Source organism: Phaenicophaeus curvirostris, unplaced genomic scaffold, assembly GCF_032191515.1.
Source record: "Phaenicophaeus curvirostris isolate KB17595 unplaced genomic scaffold, BPBGC_Pcur_1.0 scaffold_299, whole genome shotgun sequence".
In the NCBI taxonomy this organism is placed as follows: domain Eukaryota; kingdom Metazoa; phylum Chordata; class Aves; order Cuculiformes; family Cuculidae; genus Phaenicophaeus; species Phaenicophaeus curvirostris.
Genome location: NW_027206909.1, coordinates 41,660 through 60,764, shown reverse-complemented (window position 1 = coordinate 60,764; position 19,105 = coordinate 41,660). Strand labels below are relative to the sequence as shown.

The window sequence follows — 19,105 nt, the reverse complement described above, 5'->3', positions numbered from 1 at the left end:
TTCAGCACCTGCACCCCAAAATCCAGCACCTGCACCCCCTTGCACCCCCAAATCGCCCTTTCCCTCAAAAAAATCCCTCCTGGGACACTCTAAGGCCCCTCAAATCCCTCCTGAGACCCCCACAGCCCTCCTGGGACCCCTTAGAGCTCCCTTGGGACCCTCTAGGCCCCCCCAAATCCCTCCTGGCACCCCCAGATCCCTCTAGGGACCCCTTAAACCCCTTTTGGAACCCCCTATGCCCCCCAAAACCCCTCCTGGGACCCCCTTAGCACCCCCCAATCCCTCCTGGGACCCCCAGATCCCTCCTGGGACCCCTTAGAGCCCCCTTGGGATCCCCTAAGCCCCCCCAAATCTCTCCTGGGACCCCCAGATCCCTCCTGGGACCCCTTAAAACCCATTTGGAACCCCCTATGCCCCCCCCCAATCCCTTCTGGGACCCCAAAAACCCTCCCAAATCCCTCCTAGGACCCCCTTAGCACCCCCAGTCCCTCCTGGGACCCCCAGCTCCCTCCTGGGACCCCTTAGAGCTCCCTTGGGACCCTCTAAGCCCCCCTAAATCTCTCCTGGGACCCCCAGATCCCTCCTGGGACCCCTTAGAGCCTCCTTGAGACCCTCTAAGCCCCCCCCAGTCCCTCTAGGGACCCCTTAAAGCCCATTCGGAACCCCCTACGCCCCCCAAAATCCCTTCTGGGACCCCCAGAACCCTCTCAAATCCCTCCTGGGACCCCCAGAGCCCTCTAGGGACCCCTTAAAGCCCCTTTGGAACCCCCTACACCCCCCAAAATCCCTTCTGGGACCCCCTTAGCACTCCCCAATCCCTTCTGGGACCCCCAGGACCCCCCCAGAGCCCCCCACTTGTCGCTGTCGGCCGTCTCGGCCAGCGGGGTTCCGTCCCGTAGCCACAGGACGCCGTGGGTAGCCAGCGCGGGGTCGAAGGCGGCCACGCAGCGGAACGTCACCGTCTCCCCCTTTTTCACTGTCGCGCTTTGGGGGGGCTCCTCGATCCGCGTCGCCGCTGAGATTGGGGGGGGGGCAGAAAGAATTGGGGAGGGGGGCTTAGGAGGTCTCTAAGGGGTCGAGAGAGAGATTAGGAGGGGACAGGAAGGATTTGGGGGGCCCTGAGGGGCTCTAAGGGGTCCCAGGGGAGATTGGAGGGGTCTGGGGGGGCTTTTAAGGGGTCCCAGGGGGGCATTTGGGGGGCTAGGAAGGATTTGGGGGGTCCTGAGGGGCTCTAAGGGGTCCCGAGAGAGACTGGAGAGGGGGGCAGGAAGGATTTGGGGGGCCCTGAGGGGCTCTAAGGGGTCCCAGGGGAGATTTTGAGGGGTCTGGGGGGGCTTTTAAGGGGTCCCAGGGGGGCATTTGGGGGGCCTTGGGGGGGGTCCAAGGGGTCCCAGGTGGGATTTGGAGGGGACAGGAAGGATTTGGGGGGCCCTGGGGGGCTCTAAGGGGTCCCAGGTGGGATTTCGGGGGGGCAGGAAGGATTTGGGGGGTCCGGGGTGGGTCTAAGGGGTCCCAGGGAGATTTGAGGGGTCTAGGGGGGGCTTTTAAGGGGTCTCAGTGGGGCATTTGGGGGGTCTTGAGGGGGTCCAAGGGGTCCCAGGTGGGATTTGGGGGGGCAGGAAGGATTTGGGGGGGCCTGGGGGGCTCTAAGGTGTCCCAGGGGAGATTTGAGGGGCCTCGAGGGGCTTTTAAGGGGTCCCAGGGGGGCATTTGGGGGGTCTTGGGGGGGGTCCAAGGGGTCCCAGGTGGGATTTGGAGGGGACAGGAAGGATTTGGGGGGTCCTGGGGGGCTCTAAGGGGTCCCAGATGGGATTTGGGGGGGGCAGAAAGGATTTGGGGGGCTCCTGGGGGTCCCAGGAAGTATTTAGGGGGGCTCAGAAAGGGCTGGGGGAGGGCTGGGGGGGTCCCAAAGAGGCTCTAAGGGGTCCCAGAAGGGATTTGGGAGTTCAGGAGGGGTTTGGGGGGGTGTTGGGGGATTTTTGGGTTTGGGGGTGCCCGGGGGGGGGGTCCCCGTTACCCCTGACGAGGAGGTGGGCGCTGATGGTGGCGCTGGAGTGGGGGTTGTGGGCTCGACAGGCCAGGGCCCCCCCGTCCCCCCGCCCGAGGGCCCGAAGCGCAGGGACCCGTTGGTGAGAGCGAAGGCTCGAGGGTCCTGGAGGAGGGGGGTCCCCGCGGGGGTCAGCCTGGGGGGGCAAAGAGGGGGTGAGGGGGGCGAAAAGAGGGGTGAGGGGGGTAAAATGGGGGCGGGGGGGGGGCTGGAGGCAGAATTGGGGGGGAAATGGGGGGTAAAATGGGGGTGAGGGGGGAAAAGGGGGTGGGGGGGGCAAAATTGGGGGGTGAGGGGGGCAAAAAAGGGGTGAGGGGGTAAAATGGGGGTGAGGGGGTAAAATGGGGGGGGCTGAGAGGAGGCAGAATTGGGGGGAAATGGGGGGTAAAATGGGGTGAGGGGGGGAAAAAGAGGGGTGAGGGGGGTAAAATGGGGGTGAGGGGGGAAAAAGGCGGGAAAGGGGGAAAAGGCGGGAAAGGGGAAAAAGGCGGGAAAGGAGAAAAGGCGGGAAAGGGGGAAAAGGCGGGAAAGGAGAAAAGGCGGGAAAGGGGAAAAAGGCGGGAAAGGAGAAAATGGCGGGAAAGGGGGAAAAAGGCGGGAAAGGGGGGTGAGGGGGGAAAATGGAGGGGGAAATGGGGGGTCTGGGGGGGCAAAACGGGGGTGAGGGGTGAAATGGGGGGGACGGGGGGGGCTGGGGGAACAAACACAGGGGGCTCCAGGGGGGAAAAGAAGGGTCAGGGGGAAATGGGGGGTTTGGGGTGCGGGGGGGAGCCGGGGGGGTTTTGGGGTGCAGGGGGGTTCAGAGGGGGGTTCAGAGGGGGGTCCAGGGCGATTTTGGGGTGCTAGGGGGTTCAGAGAGGGGTCTGGGGTGGTTTTGGGGTGTGTGTGGGGGGTTCAGAGGAGGGTCCGGGGTGGTTTTGGGGTGGGGGGCTTCAGAGGGGGGTCTGGGGGGGTTTTGGGGTGCGGGGGTGTTCAGAGGGGGGTTCAGAGAGGGGTCTGGGGGGGTTTTGGGGTGTGGGGGGGGTTCAGAGAGGAGTCCAGGGGGGTTTTGGGGTGCGGGGGTGTTCAGAGGGGGGTTCAGAGAGGGGTCTGGGGGGGTTTTGGGGTGCAGGGGGGTTCAGAGAGGAGTCCAGGGGGGTTTTGGGGTGTGGGGGGGTTCAGAGGGGGATCTGGGGTGGGGTGCTGGGTTCAGAGGGGAGTCCAGGGGGTTTTGGGGTGCAGGGGGGTTCAGAGAGGGGTCCAGGGGGGGTTTGGGGTGCGGGGGGGTTCAGAGAGGGGTCCGGGGGGGTTTTGGGGTGTGGAGGGGGTTCAGAGGGAGGTCCGGGGAGGTTTTGGGGTTCAGAGAGGAGTCCAGGGGGGTTTTGGGGTGTGGGGGTGTTCAGAGAGGGGTCCGGGGAGGTTTTGGGGTGCGGGGGGGGGTTCAGAGAGGGGGCCGGGGGGGTTTTGGGGTTCAGAGAGGAGTCCAGGGGGGTTTTGGGGTGCTAGGGGGGGTGTTCAGAGAGGGTTTTGGGGAGGTTTTGGGGTTCAGAGGAGCATCCGGGAGGGTTCTGGGGGTTCGAGGGGGGGGGGGGGTTTGGGGGTTCAGAGAGGGGTCCGGGAGGGTTTTTGGGGGTCCTGGGGGTTTTGGGGGGCCCCTGACCACTCGACGGAGGGGGCGGGCGCCCCGAAAGCCCGACAGTGCAGCAGAACCGTCTGGTTCTCCACCGCCTCGTACGCCGCCTCGTCCGGCGTCAGGATCCGCACCGGCAGCTCTGGGGGGACACGGGGGGGGGATCAGGGGGGACCCCAAAACCCCCCTGGCCCCCCAAAACCACCCCCGGCACCCCAAAACCACCCTCGGCACCCCAAAACCCCCCAAAACCCCCCAAACCCACTGAGAAACCAGCAGCTCCCAGTCTGGCGTCGGGAGCCAAACCAGAAGCTCGGGGGGGGCACTAGGGGCTCAGGGGGGACCCCAAAACCCCCCCCGGCACCCCAAAACCACCCTCGGCACCCCAAACCCCCCCCCAGCACCCCAAAACCCCCCCCAGCACCCCCAAAACCCCCCAAACCCACTGAGAAACCAGCAGCTCCCAGTGTGGCGTCGGGAGCCAAACTGGAGGCTCTGGGGGGGGGGGGCAAAGGGGGGAGGGGGGACCCCAAATCCCACTCAGATCTTGGTGGCCACAATGGGGTCTGGGTGGCCACAATGGGGTCTCGGTGGCCACAATGGATTCTTGGTAGCCACAAGGGGACCTTGGTGGCCACAAGGGGGTCTTGGTGGCCACGATGGGGTCTTGGTGGCCACAATGAGGTCTTGGTGGCCACAATGGGGTCTCAATGGCCACAATGGGGTCTCGATGGCCACAATGGGGTGTGGGTGGCCACAATGAGGTCTTGGTGGCCACAATGGGGTCTCAGTGGCCATGATGGGGTCTTGGTGGCCACGATGGGGTCTGGGTGGCCACAATGGGGTCTTGGTGGCCAGGATGGGGTCTGGGTGGCCAGGATGGGGTCTCGGTGGCCACAATGGGGTCTGGGTGGCCACAATGGGGTCTGGGTGGCCACGATGGGGTGTGGGTGGCCAGGATGGGGTGTGGGTGGCCACGGGCCCTTGGTAGCCCCCGCGGGGCCCCCGGTAGCCGCTCACCCACGACGTAGACGAAGGCGTTGGCCAGCAGGCGCCCGTGGGGGTTCTCGGCCTCGCATTGAGCCACCGTCGTGTCCTGCGGCTCCAGCCCCGCGGCCACCAGCGCCCCGGCCCGCGGCGACCAGCGCGCCCCCCCGGGGGCCTCTGCGGCCGGGGGGGGACCCCGAAATCACAGGGGACCCCGAAAACCCGCCCCACGCACCCCAAAACCACCCCAGGGACCACTAAAACCCACCCAGGGACCCCAAAAAACCACCCCAGGGACCCCAAAAATCCAGCCCAGGGACCCCTAAAACCCACCCACGGACCCCAAAACCGCCCCAGGGACCCCTAAAACCCACTCAGGGACCCCAAAAATCCACCCCAGGGACCCTAGAACACCCCAGGGACCCCAAAAATCCACCCAGGGACCCCAAAACCTCCCTGGGACCCCAAAAATCCACCCTACGGACCCCAAAACCACCCCAGAGACCACAAAAATCCACCCCAGGGACCCCAAAACCACCCCAGGGACCCCAAAAATCCACCCAGGGACCCCAAAACCTCCCTGGGACCCCAAAAATCCACCCTACGGACCCCAAAACCACCCCAGAGACCACTAAAACCCACCCAGGGACCCCAAAAAACCAGCCCAGGGACCCCAAAACCACCTCAGGGACCCTAGAACACCCCAGGGACCCCAAAAACCCACCCCAGGGACCCCAAAACCACCCCAGGGGCCCCTAAAACCCACTCAGGGACCCCTAAAATGCACCCAGGGACCCCAAAAATCCATCCCTGGGACCCCAAAACCACCCCAGAGACCCCAAAAATCCAGCCCAGGGACCCCAAAAATCCATCCAGGGACCCCTAAAACCCACACACGGACCCCAAAACCGCCCCAGGGGCCCCTAAAACCCACCCCAGGGACCCCAAAACCACCCCACGGACCCCAAAAATCCACCCCAGGGACCCTAGAACACCCCAGGGACCCCAAAAATCCACCCAGGGACCCCTAAAACCCACCCCAGGGACCCCAAAACCTCCCTGGGACCCCAAAACCACCCCAGGGACCCCAAAAGCACACCAGGGACCCCAAAACACACCACCAAGGACCCTAAAACCACCCCAGAGACCCCAAAACCACCCCAGGGACCCCAAAAATCCACCCCAGCGACCCTAGAACACCCCAGGGACCCCAAAAATCCACCCCAGGGACCCCTAAACCACCCAGGGACCCCTAAAACCCACTCAGGAGTCCCTAAAACCCACCCAGGGGCCCCAAAAATCCACCCCAGGGACCCTAAAACACCCCCAGAGACCCCCAAAACACCCCAGCTCCCTCCCAGTCCCCTCTCAGTGCCCCCCAGTGCCCCCCAGTGCCCCCCAGCTCCCTCCCAGTGCCTCCCAGTGCCCCCCAGTGCCCGTTACCGTGCAGGGGGACCCCGTTGAGGCGCCAGGTGATGCGGGGGGGGGGTCGCCCCCCAACTTCGCACTCGAGCCGCGCGGCCTCCCCCGGCCCGAACACCGCGCTGCGCGGCTTCCGCTCCCAGTACGGGGCCGCTGGGCACCAGTAACCACCAGTGACCCCCCAGTAACCACCAGTGACCCCCCAGTAACCACCAGTGACCCCCAGCTCCCTCCCAGTGCCCTCCAGTGCCCCCCAGCACCCTCTCAGTACCTCCCAGTGCCTCCCAGTTCCCTCCAGTGCCCCCCAGCACCCTCCCAGTCCCTCCCAGTGCCCCCCAGTTCCCCCAACACCCACTCCAGTCCTTCCCAGTTCCCTCCCAGTCCCTCCCAGTGCCCCTCAATTCCCTCCCAGTGCCTCCATCTCCCACCCCAGTGCCCCAACCTCCCTCCCAGTGCCTCCCAGTGCCTCCCAGTGCCCCCAGCTCCCGTACCAGTGCTCCCAGCTCCCTCCCAGTGCCCCAACCTCCCTCCCAGTGCCTCCCAGTGCCCCCAGTTCCCTCCCGTCTTCCTCCCAGTGCCTCCCAGTGCCTCCCAGTGTCTCCCAGCTCCCTCCCAGTGTCTCCCAGCTCCCTCCCAGTGTCTCCCAGTGCCTCCCAGCTCCCATACCAGTGCTCCCAGCTCCCTCCCAGTGCCCCAATCTCCCTCCCAGTCCCTCCCAGCGCTCACCCATTGCCCCAATCTCATGCCCCATCACCTCAACCTCCCTCCCAGTGCCTCCCAGTCCCTCCCAGTGCTCCCAGCTCCCTCCCAGTGCCTCCCAGTTCCCTCCCAGTGCTCCCAGCTCCTTCCCAGTCCCTCCCAGTCCCTCCCAGCGCTCATCCATTGCCCCAATCTCATGTCCCATTGCCCCAATCTCCCTCCCAGTGCCTCCCAGTGCCCCCCAGTGCCTCCCAGTGCCCCCAGCTCCCATACCAGTGCTCCCAGCTCCCTTCCAGTGCCCCAATCTCCCTCCCAGTGCCTCCCAGTCCCTCCCAGTGCCTCCCAGCTCCCTTCCAGTGCCCCAATCTCCAAACTGGGACTCCCAGTCCCTCCCAGCTCCCTCCCAGTGCCTTCCAGTGCTCGCCTATTGCCCCAGTCTCATGCCCCATCACCTCAATCTCCCTCCCAGTGCCCCCAGCTCCCTCCCAGTGCCTCCCAGCTCCCTCCCAGCTCCCTCCCAGTGCCCCAATCTCCCAAACTGGGACTCCCAGTCCCTCCCAGCTCCCTCCCAGCTCCCTCCCAGTCCCTCCCAGTGCCCCCAGCTCCCATACCAGTGCTCCCAGCTCCCTCCCAGTCCCTCCCAGCTCCCATACCAGTGCCCCCAGCTCCCTCCCAGTGCCTCCCAGCTCCCTCCCAGCTCCCTCCCAGTGTCTCCCAGTGCTCCCAGCTCCCTCCCAGTGCTCCCAGCTCTCTCCCAGTGCCTCCCAGTTTCCCCAGCTCCCATACCAGTGCTCCCAGCTCCCTCCCAGTGCCTCCCAGCTCCCTCCCAGCTCCCTCCCAGTCCCTCCCAGTCCCTCCCAGTCCCTCCCAGTGCCCTCAGCTCCCATACCAGTGTCTCCCACCTCCCTCCCAGTCCCTCCCAGTTCCCTCCCAGTGCCTCCCAGTGCTCCCAGCTCCCTCCCAGTGCCCTCAGCTCCCATACCAGTGCTCCCAGCTCCCTCCCAGTGCCCCCAGCTCCCATACCAGTGCTCCAGCTCCCTCCCAGTGCCTCCCAGTCCCTCCCAGCTCCCTCCCAGTGCCCCCAGCTCCCGTACCAGTGCTCCCAGCTCCCTCCCAGTGTCTCCCAGTTCCCTCCCAGTGCCTCCCAGTGCCCCCAGCTCCCATACCAGTGCTCCCAGCTCCCTCCCAGTGCCCCAATCTCCCTCCCAGTGTCTCCCAGCTCCCTCCCAGTCCCTCCCAGTCCCCCAATCTCCCTCCCAGTGCCCCCGGTGCCCCCCGGTACCCTCGACGGTGACGAGGTGGCTGCGGCGCGCCTGCCCGAGGCTGTTGTCGGCGACGCACTCGTACTCGCCGTCGTCGGCCTCCTGGACCTGGCGCAGCCGCAGGGTCTTGTTGAAGTTCTCCAGGGACGCCCGGGGGGGCAGGGGCCCGTTCAGCCGCCGCCACTGGATGCTGGGAGTGGGGCTGCCAACTGGGAGTCACTGGGAGCACTGGGAACCCCCAAACTGGGAGCCCAGGACCCCCAACTGGGACTCCCAGTGCCCCCGAACCCAACAAACTGGGACCCCTCCAACCCCAACTGCTGCGTCGTGGGGCTGGGGGGGTTACTGGGAGCACTGGGACCCCAAACTGGGCACCCAGTCCCCCCCCCACCCCCAAACTGGGATCCCAGACCCCAAACTGGGGCCCCCAGTCCCCGAAAACCCAATAAACGGGGACCCCAGCCCCCCAAACCCAACCAACTGGAGCCCATTCAGCCCCTCTCCTTGGGTTGTGATGGGACTGGGGGTTACTGGGAGCACTGGGACCCCAAACTGGGCACCCAGTCCCCCCCCCCACCCCCAAACTGGGATCCCAGACCCCAAACTGGGGCCCCCAGTCCCCGAAAACCCAATAAACGGGGACCCCAGCCCCCCAAACCCAACCAACTGGAGCCCATTCAGCCCCTCTCCTTGGGTTGTGGTGGGACTGGGGGTTACTGGGAGCACTGGGACCCCAAACTGGGCACCCAGTCCCCCCCCCGCACCCCCAAACTGGGACCCCACACCCCAAACTGGGGCCCCCAGTCCCCAAAACCCCAATAAACGGGGACCCCAGCCCCCCAAACCCAACCAACTGGAGCCCGTTCAGCCCCTCTCCTTGGGTTGTGGTGGGACTGGGGGCTACTGGGAGCACTGGGACCCCAAACTGGGCACCCAGTCCCACCCTCACCCCCAAACTGGGACCCCACACCCCAAACTGGGGCCCCCAGTCCCCAAAACCCCAATAAACGGGGACCCCAGCCCCCCAAACCCAACCAACTAGACCCCATTCAGCCCCTCTCCTTGGGTTGTGGTGGGACTGGGGGCTACTGGGAGCACTGGGACCCCCAAACCGGGCACTCAGTCCCCCCCCGCACCCCCAAACTGGGACCCCAGACCCCAAACTGGGGTCCCCAGTCCCCAAAACCCCAATAAACTGGGACCCCAGCCCCCCAAACCCAACCAACTGGAGCCCGTTCAGCCCCTCTCCTAAGGTTGTGGTGGGACTGGGGGCTACTGGGAGCACTGGGACCCCCAAACCAGGCACTCAGTCCCCCCCCGCACCCCCAAACTGGGACCCCAGACCCCAAACTGGGGTCCCCAGTCCCCAAAACCCCAATAAACTGGGACCCCAGCCCCCCAAACCCAACCAACTGGAGCCCGTTCAGCCCCTCTCCTAAGGTTGTGGTGGGACTGGGGGCTACTGGGAGCACTGGGACCCCAAACTGGGCACCCAGTCCCCCCCTCCACCCCCAAACTGGGACCCCACACCCCAAACTGGGGCCCCCAGTCCCCGAAAACCCAATAAATGGGGACCCCAGCCCCCCAAACCCAACCAACTGGAGCCCATTCAGCCCCTCTCCTAGGGTTGTGATGGGACTGGGGGCTACTGGGAGCACTGGGACCCCCAAACCGGGTGCCCCCCCCGCTCTGGGCCCCCCCCGAACCCCCAATCGGGGCCCCCCCGGACTCACAGCCCCTCGGCGATGCACTCGAGCACCAGGGTCCCCCCGCGCAGGGCGACCAGGTGGGGTTGGGGGTCGCTCGGCACCATCAGCCGGGGGCGGCGCGACTGCACCGAGTTACCTGGGGGGTGGGGGGGGGGAGAGGAAATTGGGGGGGCTCAGAGACCCCCCCCGAGCCCCCACGGGGCCCCCCAAGCCGAGAGACCCCCCCCCATTCACTCAAGAGACCCTCAAAATTGAGAGATTCCCCCCCCCCCCCAAGGAGACTCAGAACCCCCCCATTCATCCAAGAGACACCCCCCCAAAATCAAGAGCACCCCCAGACCCCCCCCTTTCATCCAAGAGCCCCCCCAAAATCAAGAGAACCCCCCCAGGCACCCCCCATTCACTCAAGAGCCCCCCCAAAACCAAGAGAACCCCCCCAGGGACCCCCCATTCACTCAAGAGTCCCCCAAAACCAAGAGACCCCCCCCCCAGGGACTCCCATTCATCCAAGAGCCCCCCCAAAACCAAGAGAACCCCCCCAGGGACCCCCATTCACTCAAGAGCCCCCCCAAAACCAAGAGACCCCCCCCCAGGGACCCCCCCATTCACTCAAGAGCACCCCCAAAACCAAGAGACCCCCCCCAGGGACTCCCATTCATCCAAGAGCCCCCCCAAAACCAAGAGACCCCCCCCCAGGGACCCCCATTCACTCAAGAGCCCCCCCAAAACCAAGAGAACCTCCCCAGGGACCCCCCATTCATCCAAGAGCCCCCCCAAAATTAAGAACACCCCCCCCCAAGACCCCCCCATTCATCCAGGAGCCCCCCCAAAACCAAGAGAACCCCCCCCCAGGGACCCCCCATTCATCCAAGAGCCCCCCCAAAATTAAGAACACCCCCCCCAAGACCCCCCCATTCATCCAGGAGCCCCCCCAAAACCAAGAGAACCCCCCCACAGGGACCCCCCATTCACCCAAGAGCCCCCCCAAACCCAAAAGACCCTCCCAGACCCCCCTGATTCACCCAAGAGCCCCCCGAAATCAATAGACCCCCCCCCCAAGACCCCCCCCATTCATCCAAGAGCCCCCCCAAACCCAAAGGGGTCCCAGGATGGGGACTTTGGGGGTCCCCAGGCTCTCAGGGTGGGGTCTGAAGAAGAGAATTTGGGGGTTTGGGGGGTCCGGGGGGGGGAATTCCTGGGTTCGGGGGGGGGGGGGGTCCTTAAGTTTTGGGGGGGCCCAGACCCCCCCCTTTACACCCTGGGGGGGGGACACGAGGGTCGAGGGGCTCCTGGTTGATGGCGCAGGGGGGGTTACAGGCTGATTTTTAAGGCTGAGTGGAAGGAATTTGGGGCTCCCCGAGTATTTTTGGGGCGCCCTGAGTTTTGGGGGGGCCAGAGCGTGCGTTTGGGGGGTCCCACCCCCCCCTTGACACCCCGAGAGGGGGACGCGGGGGTCGAGGGGCTCGCGGTCGATGACATTTGGGGTCGAGCGATGGCGCGGGGGGTGGATTTTTTGATTTTTGAGGCGGAACGAAGCGGAATCGAAGGGGTTTTCGGGGTGACGGAGATTTTGGGGTCCCCCCCTTCTCACTCGGGGTGACGCGGAGGTCCAGGGGCTCCTTCTGGATGATGGTTCGGGGGCCCAGGTAGTGCGCGTGGCAGATGTAGTCGGGGTGGCTGTCGCCCACCAGCGCGTTGGAGAAGTAGAGGAAGCCGTCCTGCCCCATGGAGACGCGGGCGTCCTGCGCGATGTGCATGATCCCTGCCCCCCAAAAAAAAAAGGGGGTTCACCCCCCCCCAAAAAAAAAAACCACCTCGAATCGGGGTCCGGGGAGCTCGGAGAAGGGGTTCACCCCACCCCCAGGCCTGGGGAAGGGGGAGAAAGGGGGGAAACGGGGAGTTGGGGGGTGCCAAAGGTCCCCCAGGATTTGGGGGAGCACGGGGAGGGGGGGTTTGGGGGTGAAGGAGGATAAGGGGGGGGGGGGTTAGGGGTGCAGGGAGGGGTTTGGGGATGATTTGGGGGTGCAGGGGGAGGATCAAAGGGATGAAAAAGGGAGTTTGGGGGTGATTTGGTGGGGTAGGAGGAGGATAAAGGGGTGCAGGGAGGGATTTGGGGGTGATTTAGGGGTGAAAAGGGAGGATAAAGGGGTGCAGGGAGGGATTAGGGCATGATTTGGGGGTGCAGGGGGGGATTTGGGGATGATTTGGGGGTGCAGGGAGGGATTAGGGGGTGCAGGGAGGGATTTGGGGATGATTTGGGGGTGCAGGGAGGGATTTGGGGATGATTTGGGGGTGCAGGGGAGGATTTGAGGATGATTTGGGGGTGCAGGAGGAGAAAAAAGGGATGAAAGGGGGAGTTTGGGGGTGATTTGGTGGGGTAGGAGGAGGATAAAGGGGTGCAGGGAGGGATTTGGGGGTGATTTAGGGGTGAAAAGGGAGGATAAAGGGGTGCAGGGTGGGATTAGGGGATGATTTGGGGGTGCAGGGGGAGGATAAAGGGGTGAAGGAGGGATTGAGAGATGATTTGGGGGTGCAGGGGGAGGATAAAAGGGTGCAGGAAGGGATTTGGGGGTGATTTAGGGGTGAAAAGGGAGGCTAAAGGGGTGCAGGGAGGGATTAGGGGGTGATTTGGGGGTGAAAAGGGAGGATAAAGGGGTGTAGGGAGGGATTGGGGGTGATTTGGGGGTTCAGGGGGGATTTGGGGATGATTTGGGGGTGCAGGAAGGGATTAGGGGATGATTTGGGGGTGCAGGGGGGGATTTGGGGATGATTTGAGGGTGCAGGGGGGGATTTGGGGATGATTTGGGGGTGCAGGGGGATGATTTGGGGGTGAATTAGGGGTGCAGGGGGGGATTAGGGGATGATTTGGGGGTGCAGGAGAAGGATAAGGGGGTTAAAGAGGGAGTTTGGGGGTGATTTGGTGGGATAGGAGGAGGATAAAGGGGTGCAGGGAGGGATTTGGGGGTGATTTAAGGGTGAAAAGGGAGGATAAAGGGGTGCAGGGAGGGATTAGGGGATGATTTGGGGGTGCAGAGGGAGGATAAAGGGGTGCAGGAAGGGATTTGGGGGTGATTTAGGGGTGAAAAGGGAGGATAAAACGGTGTAGGGAGGGATTTGGGGGTGATTTGGGGGTGCAGGAGGGGATTTGGGGGTGCAGAGAGAGAATAAAGGGATGAAAGGGGGAGTTTGGGGGTGATTTGGTGGGGTAGGAGGAGGATAAAGGGGTGCAGGAGGGATTGAGAGATGATTTGGGGGTGCAGGGGGAGGATAAAGGGGTGCAGGGAGGGATTAGGGGATGATTTGGGGGTGCAGGGAGGGATTAGGGGATGATTTGGGGGTGCAGAGAGAGAATAAAGGGGTGCAGGGGGGGTTGGGGGTGCAGGGGGGTTTTGGGGTGCAGGGCTCCCCCACTCACGGCTGTTGAGCCAGTAGAACTTGGGGGGCACGGCGCTTTTGGGGGGGTCGCAGGGCAGCACCACGGGGTCCCCCTCTTCCACCTCCACCGGCTGCAGCTTCTCCTTGGGCCATTGCGGGGTGCCTGGAGGGGGGAAAAAAAAAAAGGGGTTCGGGGGGGGCACAGAGGTGGGAACCCCCAAATCTAGGGGTGCCCTGAGCCCCCCCAGAAGCAGACAACGACCCCCACATCCACAGGGCTCCAAATCAACCCCACCCCCCCAAAAAAATCTTGGGGTTCCCCCCATTAAACAGGGCAGGGGGGAAATTTGGGGGACCCCAGAGCAGGTTTGGGGGTTCAGGGAGGTTCGGGGGGAGCTCAGGGCGGGGTTGGGAGGCACCGGGGGGGGGTCGGGGGTCTCGGGGTGCCCGGTTTTGGGGTGCTGGAGTCTCGGGGGGCCGGGGGTCTCAGGTTTTGGGGTTGCCAAATCTTGGGGTGCTGAGGGTCTCGGGTTTTGGGGTTTCAGGGTTTCCAAATCTTGGGGTGCTGGGGGGTCTCCGATTTTGGTTTCACCAAATCTTGGGGTGCTGGGGTCTCAGATTTTGGTTTCACCAAATCTTGGGGTGCTGGGGGTCTTGGGTTTTGGGGCTTCAGGGTTTCCAAATCTTGGGGTGCTGGGGGGTCTCAGATTTTGGTTTCACCAAATCTTGGGGTGCCGAGGGGCTCGGATTTTGTGGTTTTTGGTGTTTCCAAATCTTGGGGCGCCGGGGATCTTGGGTTTTGGGGGTTTTGGCGTTGCCAAATCTCGGAGTGCCGCGATTTCCCGGGGTGTCGGGGGCCCCCCCCCCTCACTCTCGGCGATGACGGTGGCCTCGGCGGAGAGCGCGGTGCCCAGGGCGTTGCCGGCGAGGCAGCGGTACCGGCCCTGCAGGCCGGCGGCCGCCCGCGCCGCGATGGTCAAAGTCCCCGCGCCGGCGGCCAGCGACGCCCCCGGCTGCTCGGACACCGCGAAGGGCTCGTCGTCCCGCGTCCAGCGGAACCTGCGGGGGCACAACCGGCACCGGCGGCGTCAACGGCGTCGAAATCGGCACCGACGGCGAGAGAAGCGGCGCCGGCGTGGACGCCGTTACTGGTTCCGCTGCCGACGCCGGCGCTGGTGGCGTCAACGTTGGTTGATGGCGACGCCGGTGGCGTCAGCGGCACCAGGAGAAGCACCAAGAGCGACGCCGGCGTCGGCACCGGCGTCACCGTTGGCTTTGACGCCAATAATAACAATGACGTCAACACCGATGCCAACAATCGGCATCGGCATCAAGCCCAACGTCAACATCAACACAAGAATTGGTGCCGGTACCGATGTTGGCGTCGTCAACGTTGACAGAAAGAGCAACAGCAGCGTCGGCGCCGACACCGTCATCGGCACAAACGCCATCGATGGCGTCAACACCGAGACCAAGAGCAGCGCCAGCGCCGATACCGGCACCGAAATCATCAACGACGCCGACGCCGACACCATCATCAGCAGCAAAACCGCCGTTGGCATCAACATGGAGACCACCGAGAGCATCGGTGTTGACGCCAGCGCCAAGAGCGGCACCGACACCATCAACGACGCCGGCGCTGTGGGGGCCGCGGGGTTGAGGCTCGAGGCCGCGGGGGCCGCGGGGGCCACTCACTCGACGGGGGGGTTGCCGGTGGCGTTGCACTTGAGGACGACGTCATCGCCGGGAAACACCACCAGCTGCTCCGGGGGCTCCTCCGTCAGCTCCGGGGGCTGCAGGACTGAGGGGTGGGGGGGTCACTGGGGGGTCCCGCACCCCTAGAACCCCCCCCCCAGCACCCCTAAAACCTTCAACCCCCCCCCGCCCAGGGACCCCAGACCCACCCTGGGGGCGTTGGGACCTTCCGACCAGCCCCTAAAGACCCCCCCAGACCTCATGGAGATGCTCGAGCGGCCTCAGAGCCCCCCCCAGACCCCTCCTCGGACCCCCCAGAACTCACGGTCGGGGAGATCGTCTGCACCGTCCCGGGGGGGGCAGAGGGGGGAGAGACAGAGCGTGAGCGGGGGGCGCCCCCCGAGCCGGCGGGGCCCTCGTGAGCCGCCGTGCGAGGCCAGAGGGGAGCGTGCGAGGGGTCTTCGTGCAAAGAGAGGCGCTCGTGCGAGGGACGGGGGAGCGTGCAGAGGTTCGGGGGGGGGGGGTGGTTCCTCATGCGAGCGAGCGAGCGAGCTCCCCCCCCCCCCCCCCAGGTCATCCCCCCCCCCCCACCCCACTCACACTCCGGGGGGATGGTGATGGCGGCTCCGGGCCCCCCCAGCACCAGCAGCAGGAGGAGGCCGAGCCCCCAGGGCTGAGCCATGGCCGGGGGCCTGAGGGATATTTTGGGGGGGGGGGGGGGGGGAAGTGTCTCAACCCCCAACTCGGGGGCGACCCAGGCACCCGAGCCCCCCCCCCCCCCCCACCCCCCCCATCTCCATTGTGTGGCGGCCACCGCCTCCCCTCCCCCCCCCCAGCTCCAAGGATGCTCCCGTTTCCATGGCAACGGATAATGAGGAAACCTGTCACCTTGGCTCGGGACCCAGGCGGACGGGAGACCCCCCCCCAAGCCCCCCCCTTTCACCTGAACCCCCCCCCCGAAGGACGAAGGGGGCTCCCCCCCCCCCATAATTTCAGCCCCACCCATGAGAACCCTGGACCCCCCCCCCCTTTCTCCCATCAGCATCCCAGCCCCCCCCCCATAGAAAACAGAACAGCGCCCCCCCCAGCCCCACCCACAGCCCCGAGCGCCTCCCCCCTCCCCATCCACGCGCTGTTTGGGGGTCGCAGCCCCCTCCCCAGAGGACAGCGGGGACCTCCCCCCCCCCAAAAAAAACCCCCAGAACCCTGGACCCCCCCCCCAGAACCCTGGACCCCCCAAACCCTGCAGAGACCCCGTTCAGCACCCCGGACAGCGCCCACATCAGCACCATGGACAGCGGAACCACCCCAGCCCCGCCCCCCCCCCCCCCCCGATCAGCACCCGGGACCCCCCTAAGAACCCTGGACCCCCCCCCCACCCCCAAGACTCTGGACACACACCCCCACCCCCCCCAAAACCCTGGACACCCCCCCAGGGGCCCCATGGATCCGAATCCCCTCCCCACCCCCCCCCCCAAGAGGAAGCGGGGGCGGCCCCAGCGGGAACAAGGGGTCCCTTGTTGACCCCAAATTCCTTAGGGGGGGGGGGGTTGGAATGACAGGGACCGAGCTGTGACCCCCCACACCCCCCCTCCCCCCCCTTCTCACCCAGCCCCGCCCCCCCCCCCCCAAATAGGGACCCGGGGATGCTGCAGGTGGGGGGAGGGGCGGGGGGGGGCACCTGTAGGGGAATCAGCTATTGGGGGGAGGGGGGGAAAGGGGTTAGGGGCCTCCCCCCCCCGCCCCACATCGGATCCAAGGGGTTGGGGACCCCCCCCCCCAAACCCGGATTCAGGCGCTGGGGCTCCTAAAGGGACTGCCCCCCCCCCCCCCGGCCCCACCCATCTGTTGGACACGGGAATGTATGGAGACCCTATAGAGCCCCCCCCGGCCCCATAGAGACCGCACAGGGACCCTATAGAACCCCCCCGGCCCCACAGAGACCCTATAGAGCCCCCCCAGCCCCACAGAGGCAGCACAGAGCCCCCTCCTCCCAGCTCTCTGGCCCCATAGAGACCACACAGAGACTCTATAGGGACCCCCCGGCCCCAGAGAGACCCTGGAGAAACCCTATAGACTGCCCCCCAGCCCCATAGAGACCACTCAGAGACCCTATAGGCCCACATTTACCTCAACCCAGCCCTATACAGACCCCAAAAAACTCCTATAGACCCACTTTCACATCCAGTTTTCCCCTTAAACGTGCAATAAAACCAGTTTTCCCCCAGCCCGGCCCCACAGATCTCCTATAGGCATCCTATAGACTCACCTTTACCTCAGCCCTGGTCCAATGAGCCCCCTATAGACCCACTTTTCCCTCAGCCCAGCCCTACGGCCACTCTATAGACACCCTATAGCCACACCTTTCCTTCAGCCCAGCCCTATAGAGTCCTGTTAAACCCACCTTTCCCTCGGCTCAGCCCCATAGAGACCCTATAGACACCTTTGTTGTCACTCCTAGTACCTATACAGACCCTATAGACCGTCTATATCTCCCCCTTTCCTTTAATCCAGCCCCTTAGAGACCATACAGACCCCCTATACCCCCCACTTCTCCTCAACCCAGCCCTGTAGAGACCCTATAGACTCCCTATATAGCCCCTTTCCTCAATCTAGTTCTATATAGATTCTCTAGATCTTCTACAGCCCTTGCTTTTCCCCAACCCAGCTCTATAGAGACCCCACAGACCCCCTATAGCCCCACTTTTCCTCATCCCCTGCCCCATAAACACCCCACAGGCCTCCCTTTCTCTCTATCCAACCCTATAGACACCCTATAGACGGTCTATATAACTCCCTTTTCTCTCAACCCAACCCTATAGAGACTTTATTCACCTTTTACAGCCCTTGCTTTTCCTCAACCCAGCCTATAGGCACCCAATAAACTCCTCTATAGGTCTCACTTTCCCTCAACCCAGCCCTATAGAGACCTTATACACCCCTACAGCCCTCACTTTCCCTCAACCCGGCCCTATAGGCACCTCATAGACCCCCTATAGCCCTCATTTTCCCTCAACCCAGCCCTATAGAGACCTCATACACCCCCTATAGCCCTCGCTTTTCCTCAACCCAGCCCTATAGGCACCTCATATACGTCCTATAGACACCTTATATACCTTCTATAGCCCTCGCTTTTTCTCAACCCAGCCCTATAAGAACCTCATAGACCCCCTATAGCCTTCACTTTCTCTCAACCCAGCCCTATATAGACCTTATACACTCTCTACAATCATCACTTTCTCTCAACCCAACCCTATAGGCACCTCATAGACTCCCTATAGCCCTCACTTTTTCTCAACCCAGCCCTATAGGGACCTCATAGACCCCCTACAGCCCTAATTTTCCCTCAACGCAGCCCTATAGAGACTTTATACACCCGTATAGCTCTCATTTTCCTCAACCCAGCCCTATAGAGACCTCATAGCCCCCTATAGCCCTCCCTTCCTCTCAACCCAACCCTATAGAGACCTCATAGCCCCCCCACACCCCTCCCTTCCCCTCCACCCCACCCCTATAGAGCCCCTATCCCCCCATTTTCCTCAACCCAGCCCCGCACAGACCCTATAGACCTCCCTTATCCCCCCCTTTTCCCTCAACCCAGCCCCATCGCGACCCTCCAGGCGCCCTACATCCCCGCATTCCCTCTAGATCCCCTATAGACCCCCTATAGATCCCCCCCCCCCCCCCCCGTACCTCGGGCCGCTCCCACCTCGGGGCTGCGGCTGCCGCGGGGCTGACATAATCCGCGCGGAGGCCACGCCCCCTCGCTCAGGCCACGCCCCCTCGATCAGGCCACGCCCCCTTTCGATCAGGCCACGCCCCCAACGCCATTCAGAGCCACACAAGCCACGCCCCCTTCCGCTCAGGCCACGCCCCCAGCGCCATTGAGAGCCTCATAGACCACGCCCCCTCGCTCAGGCCACGCCCCCAACGCCACTCAGAGCCACACAAGCCACGCCCCCTTCCGCTCAGGCCACGCCCCCTTTCGCTCAGGCCACGCCCCTCACCCCTGGGCGGTGGCGCTGGGGGGGGGGGTGGGGTGGGGAGGGAAGGGGGGAGGGGGGGGGCGCCCCTCAAACACGTGGTTTTTTTTGGGGTGAACCCCCCCCTCGGGTCCCATTTTTGGGGTGGGGGAGCCCCCCAACCCACTTTTTATGCGGGTAGCACCCCCCGAAGCCCCTTGAAGCAGGGGGGGACCCCACTCGGACCCCTGTTTTTTGGGGGGGGCAGCCCCTCCCAGGTCGCTTTTAGGGGGGACTGGGCCCCCCCCCCCCCCCCAAGACCCCTGGGTCCCCTTTTT

At 64.5% G+C, this 19,105-nt stretch overlaps 1 protein-coding gene across 1 annotated transcript in view; it reads right to left on the bottom strand.

Annotated features, from left to right (window-relative positions):
* L1CAM (L1 cell adhesion molecule) overlaps window positions 1-18,552 on the bottom strand; it is a 41,406-nt gene extending 22,854 nt beyond the window's left edge. Inside the window, 14 exon segments of the mRNA XM_069882716.1 lie at window positions 856-1,015; window positions 2,018-2,113; window positions 2,116-2,183; window positions 3,687-3,798; window positions 4,677-4,820; window positions 6,087-6,218; window positions 8,047-8,228; window positions 9,760-9,871; window positions 11,327-11,497; window positions 13,151-13,273; window positions 13,982-14,169; window positions 14,806-14,911; window positions 15,406-15,500; window positions 18,499-18,552. Of these exon segments, the coding sequence (XP_069738817.1) occupies window positions 856-1,015; window positions 2,018-2,113; window positions 2,116-2,183; window positions 3,687-3,798; window positions 4,677-4,820; window positions 6,087-6,218; window positions 8,047-8,228; window positions 9,760-9,871; window positions 11,327-11,497; window positions 13,151-13,273; window positions 13,982-14,169; window positions 14,806-14,911; window positions 15,406-15,500; window positions 18,499-18,545 (1,736 nt within the window). The 5' untranslated portion in view covers window positions 18,546-18,552.
* Between the last annotated feature and the right edge of the window lie 553 nt (window positions 18,553-19,105).